Genomic DNA, 12208 nt, shown 5'->3' on the forward strand with positions numbered 1-12208 from the left:
GCCTTCTGTTATGTTTGTTTTTGGGGAAAGAATAACTCGGTTATTTAAGCTCGGGATTTGAAATTCAAATATTGGAACTTCATGTCCTCAATAACATCTACAACAATAATGATTTATCTCAGTAATCTCGATGATCAGTTAGGTTTTAAATGCCATTCATTGTGAGGAGTTAGTAAATTCTCATCGTTTTCCCACTCAGATTAGCTCAGCCATGCTGAGCTCTCCTCGCTTTTGCCAAGTCGCTAGCTTAATTGGTATGGCTGAGTTGGTGTATCATCATTTTGTGACGAGTGTAATATCATCACATTGCTCATTAGAAATTTTGAATTCCATTTTAATGCCTTTTAAAATAATAATAAAGAATCCATTTTAGTAAAATATTTTTCAGTCCAAATTCAGGTGTGTCAATCTCAAAGATCAGACACAATCACACAAAAGATAAATTTGCTTACTGTGACATCTTCTAGGTGACTTTTGTAGTACTTGGAGATGGAGTCTACATTGATTAATATAAGATTGTGACAATATTAGATGAGCCACAATTGTGTTTCAATTTCCCCAATTTTTTTTAATAATAGATAACGATTGTTATTACGTAAATTATTGTGATTTATGACCAAAGTTTTGAATTCGGTAATTTGTTAATATTCACTATAAAAGTATAAAGGAAAGGCACTCGTTAGGAATCCAATTAAAAAAAGTTTTTATGGGAAAAGAAAAAATAATAATTAATGTTTTGACAGCTTTTTTTCATTTCCCATAAAAATGATGTCAAAATTTTCTTAAAATGAATTGTTAACAAGTGCCCTAAGGGCACTCGTTAGCATAACCCAAGTATAAATACCGACATGCAATTCAACTATTTATTTGGTAGTTACATCCTACTTGACAAAATTGAAGTAGAGTTGGTCAAATACACTGCATTAATTTCCTCAACCAAATTCAAACACATGATTTGATTAAATTTAATTCTCATCAATAACAAAAATACTACTATTTTTCATGTATTGATTAATTTTTTTTAAAAAATTAATAGTTGGTGGTTATTTTACAAAAGAAGTCAAATAAATATACCGTCAACTCCATGATAATTGATATTTATTATCAAATCAATAAACTCACTTCATAACGATTGCTCTTTAATGATTTTTTTTTTTTTTTGTAAGTAAGATTCAACTCCTAAATATTTCATTCGAAAACAAAACACTTTACTAATTGCGCTACCGCTAATGTATTTCACCTAATTGGAATTCAAAATTTCAAACTCCAAATCTCTCGTTGGAAAACAAAAAAACTTTACTGGCCAAGTTAAACCAAAACCCACGTGTTAGTTATAGATAAGATTAGCATTAACATTTTTGAGATTCATGTATCTATCCTAACCAAAAAAAAATCAAAGAGCATCATAATAATTAAACACAGTTCCTTCCTCACATGATTGGACTTAACAGTAACACCACCACCAACACCACTACCTGCCCAACAAAAAGCAACCAAACTCATCCAAAAGAGAAACGACACCGTTTTTTTTTAAAAAGACCTAAACTCAAAGACTTAGTCTTAATCTAGAGAGAGAAAAGACAAAAAGAAAGACCTGAAAAAAAAATTCATATATAAAAACCAAAACCCAAAAACGACTTTCAGTTTCTCTCAGTCTCATTTTCAAAACTTTTTTTCTGTTGAAATTCTCAACATCCATAGCTCTCTCTCTCTCTGAGAAGAAGAAGAAGAAGTTAAGGGCATTTTGGTAATTTTGATTATTTTCTTCATTTATTCATTCATGTTCTTCAACTACAAGAACAACAGTCCCGGCGGCGGCGGCGGCTGTGACGGCGGCGGCTGGGTCTGGATAATGGCTATGGTGGCTCCGACGAACGCGGCGGTGGTTTTCACGGCTCTCGCCGGAGTCGCCTTGGTCGCCGCCGTAGTTTTCACTGCTCGTAGGTAAATTAAAAATTAAATGCTTTACTTCCTACTTTTTTTTCGTTGTTGTGTTTGACTGAGAAAGACACTGTACTGTAGCTGTTTGTTTGAAACCCTAGAATATAGTTCTGAGAAAAAAAGTGTGTGAGTGTGTGTGTGTGTGTGAGTGTGTGAGAGAGAGAGAGAGAGTAGAAATAGATGAAAGCTCTAAGACGAAGTCACACTTCGTCGTCGTCATCGTCGTCGTCGAATTCCTCTCCTTCTTCGTCGTCGTCGTCGTGGATTCATTTGCGTTCGGTTCTATTCGTTGTTGCTTCTTCCTCACCAGCTTCTTGTTCTTCTTCTGATCGGTGAGTCCTTCTCTCTCTCTCTCTAGATTCTTCTGTGATTTTCTCTGATTGAGCTTTGATTTCTGTAAAGTTCACTGATTTCGTTTCAGATCTCAATCTTTTCCTGCTCAAAAATCGTGTTTTCTGTACCAATCTTTAGCTCAATCTACTTGCTTTTGGCTTAAATTTGCTCGTGGTTTAGTCTCCTTGTTTAAGCTTAAACAAGCTTCAATGCTCAATCTACTTGTTTAAGCTTAACCACTGTAGCTGCTACTAATTACAGATTTGTTGGAGTTGGAGTCTTGGTTTATTTATGCTTCTACTTGGTTTGGAAAGTAGATGAAAGTGGATCATTGTCAAAATGGGTTAATTTACTTTGCTTCTTTTGTTTACATACATTAAATGTTGTGATTTTTCTGTATCCGTGAAGAAAATAACTTACACATGGTTTGTGTTACCAATTAAAGACATTTCGCAGAAATTTTTGGTGGCTTATAAGGTATTTAAGGTTTTGGGAGTTCCGAGCCGGGAACTTAAAAGTTGGTAATGAATGTGATAATCAATTTTTCGTGATCTGTATGTAACATGAGTTTTCCTGTGTTGTTCTACCATGTATCTCATTTTTTTTAAAATGAAAAGGTTGATGCTTTATATGTTCATCTGGAGTAATTCATGTCCTTCACCGGGGTTTTTTTTTTTCCACCGCACCCTCTAAAAGAATAGCATTTTGGGTAATTTAGGTTTCTAAGTTTTAATGTTAATCTTGAATAAGCTAAATGACAATTTGGGGGAAATTGGTTGATGTAGCCAACACCACGTATTTGGGATCTGAGGCTTTTTAGAGTTTAAAGACGAACTGAAAGGCACTGGGTGGTGACCAATTGTATGTGTTTATTTCAAATTTGCTTTCTTTCCATCTCTGAAGACTGAAAGCAGTAAATAAAAAAAATGATGTATGATTGGAACCCCAATGAGCTTTTAATTTTGTACAAAAATGGTTGAATTTTTAGTTCAACATTTGTATTATATTTTACCATAACATGTTTGTGTGCAAGTTGGATGCTAGCACTTCAGGGTTAGGATATTTCTGGTGGCAGATTTTGACCCCTAGTTCTGGATGGAGTGATCTCATCGTGACCTCTCATTACAAATTGGTTTTGAATGGAAAATTAAAACAAACATACTATGCTTTGAGAACTCATTTTAATTTATATGTGATCATTTTTTTTACTTTTATTTTCATCTGCTGGCTTCTCTTCGGGTACGACTATTAATCTTTTTCCTTTCTTTCATTTTCAGGGGTCGTCTTAAGTCACCATGGTCACGCAGGAAAAGAAAACATGCCCTTTCACGTCAGCAATGGACAAGTTTGTTTACACCAGATGGGAAGCTCCGTGATGGTGGAGTTAAGTTTTTGAAGAAAGTTCGCAGTGGAGTGAGTTACCATCCTTCTCATTTCTCTGATATCTCTAGTCAACAACATAAATTTATATTATCCTCTGTTACTAATATTGGCTTCCTAATTTCTGATGCAGGGTGTCGATCCAAGTATTAGGGCAGAAGTTTGGCCTTTCCTTCTTGGAGTGTAAGCATTCTCAGCCTTGTGTGTGTGTGTGTGTGTGTGGCCTGTGTGGAGTAAAAAGTATTTCTATCATTATTACATTCCTGTATATGTGGGATAGCACTTGTTATCAATTTTGAGTATTGAAGTTCTATACGTTTATATCTCCATAAGTTGAAGTTTGGTCTCTGGTCCTTGGCCTATACCTTGGGGAGAATTTGGATGGCTGTTTCCTCCTTCACTCTGGATGATTTAGCAATTGCCATAATTTTATGACCTTCCATGTGCATGTTGCTGTGGAATCTTTAAGAATCTATCTGCTCTCATCTTGTGGAATCACGACTTTTTCCTCCTTATTTTCCTGAGCTACCCTTTTGTTCCTTGTTACTGGTACATGATTTGGTGCAGTTGTTTTGGTAAATCTAGTTTGGTCACTTAAAACCAACTCTTGTTCATTTTGGTGTTCCTTGATTTTCAAATCTTGTGGTTTACTGGTTCCTTATCTAGATCAATTGGGTCAGCAAAAGTTACTTTTCGAGGCTATAGACTTGTTAATTTGTGTTTATTATTCATAATGTCTGTATATTCAATTGAGGTTGGGTTTGGATCTGCATTTTGCTCTCAGTGTTTGCGTTTTTTTTTTTTTTTAAAGACCAGCTCCTCCCATGAACAGTGCACCAAGGCATATGAACAGTTAAAAAAAGAGTGAACAGTAATTTTTCACACATTTAAAAATTATTTTGCTACAGTGTTTTCAGTTTTCAGCAAAATAAGTTGTATCCAAACGGACCCTGAGTAAAGTCCAGTTCTTGGGTTATGGATAGTCAACCTATGGTTTATGGTTGGAAGCTTTTCTGCCTGGAAGCTTTTCTGCCGTTGGTAGTGTGGTTATTTTAAAATTTCAAAGCCTTCTTTTAAAATGAATCAGTTTTTTTCAGTTAGAAGTTTCATTCATTCCTCTCAAAACAACAGTATGAATTTTGGAAACTTTTGGCTTATAGAATTCATTAGTTTGAACACTGTGTTCCTTCCACTATCGGCAGTATCACTTATCATTTGAATATCTTGCTTCTCTCTGTGGTGCATTTGTTTAGATGTGCTATGCTGATTCACCAAACTGTATTTATGTTGCCTTTGTATCTAAAGGTTGATTCATACCTCTATATGTTGACTGAATTTCTTTATTTCAACAGTTATGATTTGAACAGTTCAAAAGAGGAAAGGGATAATATAAGAACCCAGAAAAGGTACATACACCAACTTCATTTAAAAGTTCCAAATTTCCAATTTATTAATTGCATCACTTCAGGATAAGTTGAGTGTGGGTTTTACACTGCATGATGAGATTCTTAATTCCATTCTCTTTAGACTCCTAACCTTAACAGTGGTTATTTTCCAATCTTTGGATGCAGAAAGGAGTATGAGAAACTTCGCAGACAATGTCGGAGACTCCTAAAACGTAGCAAAGATGACTTTAAATTGAATGAAATCGGTAGAATAAGCTGTGATGGGTACAGTGGGAGTCTTGCACATTACACAGATTCTCCGAGCTCTGAAGATGTGGTTAGCGCCAGGGAGTCCCTTTCTAGTGAGGAAAGGAGTCCAAATGTTGAATACTCTGACAATCCCTCTAGTGCAATGTTGGAAGGGGACGAAAATGCAGGACGAATCACAAATGCTGATGCTTCTACACTAGACGGCGAGTCATCAGACTCAGACTCATCTGAAAACCCTGAAGTTAGTCGGACTTTCCCCTCTACAGAAGAGAATGATCCTGACATGAATTGCAAAGAGGATTCTTCTCCCTCACGGACAGAAGTCTCTTCAAAACTCCACAAAGATGAAGATTTTTCCTCATGGCAGAGGATCATCCGCCTGGATGCTGTACGTGCCAATACAGAATGGATACCATACTCCCCATCACAAGCTGCGGTTTCAGAGGTTAGGGCACGGCGTTCAGCTGAGGCTGTGGGACTGAAGGATTATGATCACTTAGAGCCCTGCAGGATCTTCCATGCTGCCCGACTAGTTGCTATTCTTGAAGCTTATGCGCTATATGACCCTGAAATTGGCTACTGCCAGGGCATGAGCGATCTTCTTTCCCCAATAATTGCCGTAATCACAGAGGATCATGAGGCATTCTGGTGTTTTGTGGGTTTCATGAGGAAGGCTCGGCATAATTTTAGGCTTGATGAGGTGGGAATCCGAAGGCAACTTAACCTTGTTTCAAAGATTATCAAGTGCAAGGACTCTCACCTTTACAGACACCTGGAGAAGCTCCAGGCTGAGGATTGCTTTTTTGTTTATAGGATGGTGGTGGTACTGTTTAGGAGGGAATTAACATTTGAACAGACCATATGCCTCTGGGAGGTAATGTGGGCAGACCAGGCAGCCATTAGAGCTGGCATTGGCAAGTCTGCATGGGGTCGGATAAGGCAGCGAGCCCCACCCACAGATGAGTTGTTACTTTATGCAATTGCAGCTTCTGTATTGCAAAAGAGGAAACTGATCATTGAGAAGTATAGCAGCATGGACGAGATTATAAGGGAGTGTAATAGCATGGCTGGGCAACTTGATATGTGGAAGCTCCTTGATGATGCGCATGCCTTGGTGGTGACTCTCCATGATAAGATAGAGACATCTTTCTGATGGAAGTGCAATTTTTGTGCTAATGTTTTAGGCCACAGTTCTTTCTAGGGGTCGTGGCTCTTTGGCAGCATCTTCAAGTCTTTTTAGGACTGCAAAAACAATAACCTGAGGTTCTATCTGAATGGAGTGTGGAATTTATGGTGTTCATTTTGCTACCGCTTACTTTCAAGACACAGTCAAGTGAGGGTGGCAAACATTTAAGAGATGCCTTATTTAACTCAGCCAAAAAAAGAAAAAGAAAAATGCCTTATTTAGATTTATTACTTTGTATGCACCCTTATTCTCTACCAGAAATCTTCCAAGGGAAGAAAAAGCTGCACAGGCTAGCAAGAGCCTGGTTTTAGCAATCAGAATACCATTTCGGATGAGGACTAGTGAGAGTTTGGTAATAAGATCCCATTGATATTGTTATTTTAATAGATTCTCAAAAAAAAAAAAAAGAGTTATAGAGAATGGAATATGCCTCTATGTCTTAGATAATCAAGAAGGTGAAAAATGCTAGCCATTGATTGTAAAATGTTTTCAATTTTCGTTCATAGCTGTTCCCAATGATGAACCAACACTCGGGCACACACTCCCTACTTATATGTGCCCTCATTTGAAAACCCATCCCCAGGCTAGTTGAATATTGGATTTAATCTTATCCATGTGAGTGAATTGGATTTAATGATTTATCATCAAATCATTAGAATGGTCGATTTTTTTTTTCTTTAAATGTTGATAGCATATGATAAATTTAATATACTCATTTTAAAATGAATTAATTAAAGAGTTAACTAGCTTGGGGAGAATCTTCATGTGGGTCAGAACTCAGAACTAGCCCTTGAGAGAGGCAATGGCTGGACAAAAAAAATTGTGATGCATTCTCATTCTTTATACTGTAGTGCATGCTGCCAGAAACGATTTGACTTTTGGAGTCTAGGCAAAGTTGCATCCTCATATTGACCCAGAACCTATTAAAAAGCATAAGCAGCCAGAACAGTAGTCCTTAACAGATGGCACTCTTTTGGGGGGTTTACCTTCAGTCTAGATGCTGAACAAGCCCTAACGTTAGTGTTAGGTCATTCTCAAAATAGTATCCCAATTTGCTATTTTACCAATATATACACCCAAGATGAGTTTTACCCAGGTATGTATTTCTAAATTTTTTAAGCAACTGTGGATAGTGAATTCTCATATATATATATATATATATAATGTAAAACCAAATATATTATTTTATTAAAAAATATCTCACTCCAAATATAAATAAAGAACAAAAAAATTTAAATGAAATGGTAAAAGAATATAGATTAGAATGGGTGTATTGCAAAGTGAATTGATATAATAGATAAACTAACTTTTTAAATGGTAAATATAATGTAAAACTAAATATATTATTTTATTAAAAAATATCTCACTCCAAATATAAATAAAGAATAAAAAAATTTAAATGAAATGGTAAAATAATATAAATTAAAGTGTTGGGCAAATTGCAAAGTGAATTGGTATAATAGATAAAGTAACTTTTTAAATGGTAAAATACACGTTATGTAAAATACTAGGATATGTAAGTACTGGATATGAATTCTCACCGAGTCTAAATTCTAAAGCTCTCTAAAGACCAAAAATCCTGGTTTTATGATCAAGCCCAAAAATAAGCACCTTGAGTAAGGCTGGCACGAAATAGACACCACCAAGCTAAACCATGTTGACTGCTTTTGTCCATTGCCAACAGTGTCAGCCATTTTTCTGATTTCAATTTTTTTTTTAAAACAGTCGGTGGCAGTTCAGTGCCCTTGAATATTAATTCAAGTAAACTATTAATTCAAGGAGTTTTTTTTTTTTTGATGGGAAATAAGAGAATTTCATTCAACAGAAAATGAATTACAAAGAATAGCAGAAGCTTGAGCATTACAAACAAAGATCCTCAACGAGAAGATGCTCAAGAAAACTTGGAAAAGACCTTTTCCAACCCTGTGACACACCAGAAAACCCAGCCACCTTTGCAAGCTCATGGGCAACTCTGTTGCCTTCCCTTTTCAGATGTTTAAAAGAACACCAGGAAAACACAGCAGTCAATTCTCTGATGTTCCTGATTATGTGCCCAAGCTCACCACCATGGAGTTATATTATAGGCAAGTCGTTTCTCGCATAGACCCATCAGTCACAACTTTATTATTCACCAGTAACAAATTACTGTGGTTGTAAAATTTGTTGTGAAATATATTTTAGACTTAAAATTGAAAACAGCCTCTACCCTTGCTTATCTTCCAAATATAATAATACAAAGTCTAAGGCTTAATTGACACTGGCAAAAAGACCCTCAAACTATTGCTCAATTCTGACAATAACAGACAACAAAGAGAAATTTAAATTAAAACACGAGAAGTAACTGTCCTTTTTAAATTCTCAACTAATGAGGACAAATTACTCGCCCTTGGAAAGGACACATTGTAAACGGTAGTAGGCTAATCCTTCTTGGTGAAGTGTCGGACGGCAAAGGCTAAACCCAAGATCAACAGGGGAACAAGAAACTGTAAAATCTTAATCAGGAACTCGGGGGTCTTATCAGGATTGTAAGCAGCCTGTTGGGGTGGAATGTAAGTCCGTTTTTTCGGAACAGTTGATGCATCAACCTCTCCAATGTAATATTTCTCCATCATTTCTCTGGCAGAATCACTGTGGCCCACATCTTCAAAATCATTTGTTGCATCCTTCCCTGAAATATTTTGAGACAAAAATGGTCTTATATGGTTGTATATTGAGGCCCATGGGCATCATTTTGTATGCTGAAGCAAATGCAATGGTTTTACCTGTTGCGGATAATAGGACTTCATCACCTCCAGGATGATCTTCCATGAATGGTGTTACATCATACACCTAAGATTGAAACTCAAAACTTCAGTAAATAAGATAAAACAATTCCATATATTTATGAACGGAGAAAAAGAGAAAAGAACTGATTATTTTTATAGTAGGCCGAAGTCATTATTAAGAGGATTTTCCTAAACTGAATGTGGGCTCCTCATTTTCACCACAACTTGAGGATTAGATGATGCAACTTGGTGTACAAGAGTGCCGCTAAGACTTGTAAACCAAAATGATTTCATCGTGGGTGGAATCATTGCACATAGATGTTTACTTTGCTGCATGTAAATGCCTTTTCATTGAAGCAAAAACTAAAATTTTTGTTGGTCATGTAAAACTATTATAAACACCGATCAAATTAAAGAGAAGAGGGAAAGGCGTAGTTGATGGACAGCAGGTGAATAATCCTGTCCTGCCCCTTGTTGGTCCCAAGGGATGGAGGAGGTTAGGTTAGTCAAAAGATGGTTATTAGTTCAAGGACAAAAAGATTGAACCCAATAATTGAGAACCAGGCACTACCGGGAAGAGAGAGAGAGAGAGAGCCCCAATAATATCTATCATGAACAGGGCACTTTCATGAACACCATAACATGGAAAGTGTAGACCATGCTCATACTACTGTAATTAGATGACATATGTATGTAGATGTACTCCCTAAGCATCTAGATGAACATGAATTTTTTAGGCTGCTCTATGATCAATGCTACATCCCCTGGAAATAGGAATGAAGGAACGCATATTGGAACAGTGACCACCATGGAATAAATAAGTTCGGTTTTCCCCTTCGTGGTCCCCAACCAACATGCCCCCAATCTTGGGCATGTAGCACAAGATATAGGGTGGGCTTGATAGTACTTGAAAACGTACAGATGATCAAGGTCAAGCTTTGACCACAGACTACATGTAAGTTTTTGGTATCTATAGTGTAAAACCAACCACCCGGGAGGTGAGGTGTTGTAAAAGTTTGACCATGAAGAGTGAAAAATCATTCTCTCTGCAATGGCATTCGACATAACCGAGCAAGACTCAGTGTCCGACAATTCTGTTGCAACTAGAAGGATTTTATAAAACATAAGAATTGAAAGCCAATTCATGGTCACTGGAATTGGGTATGAAGAGTTTCAGAGTTCTCCGGAGTATGCAAAGCACCAAAGCAACAAAATTCAGGCAAGGGAAATAATAAGATACAGTGAAAGTGAAAAAGAAAAAAATTAAGATCTATTATAGGGACCAAGGGGAAACTTACACAAAGAAGCTTCTTAAATTCCAAAATTCAAATTGTACATTTCCCTAACGATCCGTTTGGATTGAGGGGGAGTAGAGTAGATTTAGCACAAACAGGCCATAAATTTTCTCATAAACCAAGCAGCTAAAAAAAAATCCTAACAATAGGGGAAAAAAACACATCATGAAACAGAAACACAGTCATTTTATAACATACAATATTTCCCATATAATCAAATATATATTAGCCAAGCTAACAATGAATTAAGACGAAAAGGTTTGAGATTTCCCATACTACAGAACAAAAAGTCAATTCCCTTTACACAACTGAGCCTAATCAGACACCTGCTTACTTAGTTTCAATTTCCACAGTTTTCTCAACAATCAAACGGATAGCTAATAAATCAATCCAGAAATTGAATAAATAAATAAATAAACGAAGAAAGATCTGACCTTCCCAGAAATTATAAGCCAACAATCCTTGGTCTTGTTGTGCTTTTCCACTTCTTCAAAAACGTGAACCTTTGGATCTGAAGCCATTTTTCACTGACACCAATCACAAAAACACCAAAACTTTTAAAACCCAGAAAAATTTTATAAACCAAAACCCCAAAAATTTACATTTGGGAAGGATCTAATAGGACCCAATAAGATTCCAAATCACCAAACACAAAAACACCAAATACCCATCAATGTTTATGCAGTAAAGGTCTAAAATTTATGTGTTTATATTTGATACAGAGGATCTAAAATAGAGATTCTTAGTCAAAATCAAACAAAGTAAAGTATCTTTCAAGGTTTTTTTCTTACCGAAAGAGATGAAAAAGGCTCTAACAGTCTCTCTAGCTCGTTCTTGTCAAACAGTCTGTCAAAGCTCAACAAGTCCTACGGGGGACCATTAATTTATAACACAGGTTCTTGTTCCTGTCGAATACCAAAATGCCCTTCGCATCAGAACCAATTATACAAGACTTTCTGCTTTGGAGAAAAAGTTGGTAGCAACAAGAAGGGCAATTCTATAATTTGTGTGTGGCATTACTTTTTTTTTTTTTTTTTGAGAATGATTTGCGTGTGGCATTACGTCACGTGTAAACGTTACATTTCTGTTTTTTATATTAAAGTTTATTTATTTATCTATTTGAGTAACTTGATTAATGGCATTAAAGTTGGTACGTGTGTTTCACGATAAACTTTTTTTTGATGAACTTCACGATAAACTTATGTTAGTAGAGTGATTTGAGATTATCCAAAAAAAAACAAAGGGTGATTGATTGCAAGGTTGTGTTTTGTCTTTGTTTTTTAAATGTATATAAGGAAAATGAAATATTCCCAAATTTTTATTTTTGTTTTTGTTTTTTTAAAAGCATATAGGGAAGCGGTGTTATACGGTATTGCAACTTCTGGTTAAGACTATTGCACTTTCTGTCTGTCCATGAAATATTCTGAAAATTCTATAAATCGATAGTGTAGTGCTAATTAGGAGTAAGATCCATATCAACCAATAATTTTATATATATATATATATAATATTAATAGGCAAAATTTAGAGAAAGTTCAATTAGAATTTGAAATTAGAATCCAATTTTGCATCATATGTCTAAATTTATGTGGAGATCACACTATAATTATCTATTTAAATTTGTGTCTGCGTCCACTAATTTTTTTTTTTTTT

At 35.8% G+C, this 12208-nt stretch overlaps 2 protein-coding genes across 3 annotated transcripts; one reads left to right on the plus strand and one right to left on the minus strand.

Moving 5' to 3' along the window:
* Nucleotides 1-1628: 1628 nt before the first annotated feature.
* Nucleotides 1629-6995, plus strand: LOC115959993 (GTPase-activating protein gyp7-like). Of its 2 annotated transcripts, none has more exons than XM_031078685.1 (5): nt 1629-1944; nt 3552-3687; nt 3788-3837; nt 5007-5060; nt 5226-6995. In XM_031078685.1, the coding sequence occupies exons 1-5, from the start codon at nt 1781-1783 to the stop codon at nt 6460-6462; spliced, it is 1641 nt and encodes a 546-aa protein (XP_030934545.1). In that variant the 5' UTR covers nt 1629-1780; the 3' UTR covers nt 6463-6995. The 2 variants fall into 2 exon arrangements, with proteins under 2 accessions (XP_030934545.1, XP_030934546.1); XM_031078686.1 differs by having other exon boundaries at nt 1630-2273.
* A 1675-nt stretch (nt 6996-8670) lies between these two features.
* Nucleotides 8671-11452, minus strand: LOC115960958 (cytochrome b5). The gene is made up of 4 exons (XM_031079997.1): nt 11347-11452; nt 10990-11082; nt 9258-9324; nt 8671-9163 (listed from the first exon to the last, which is right to left on the minus strand). Exons 2-4 carry the CDS (start codon nt 11074-11076, stop codon nt 8913-8915), a joined length of 405 nt encoding a protein of 134 aa, XP_030935857.1. The 5' UTR covers nt 11077-11082; nt 11347-11452; the 3' UTR covers nt 8671-8912.
* Between the last annotated feature and the right edge of the window lie 756 nt (nt 11453-12208).

Source organism: Quercus lobata, chromosome 9 (genome assembly GCF_001633185.2).
Source record: "Quercus lobata isolate SW786 chromosome 9, ValleyOak3.0 Primary Assembly, whole genome shotgun sequence".
NCBI classification, from domain to species: Eukaryota; Viridiplantae; Streptophyta; class Magnoliopsida; order Fagales; family Fagaceae; genus Quercus; species Quercus lobata.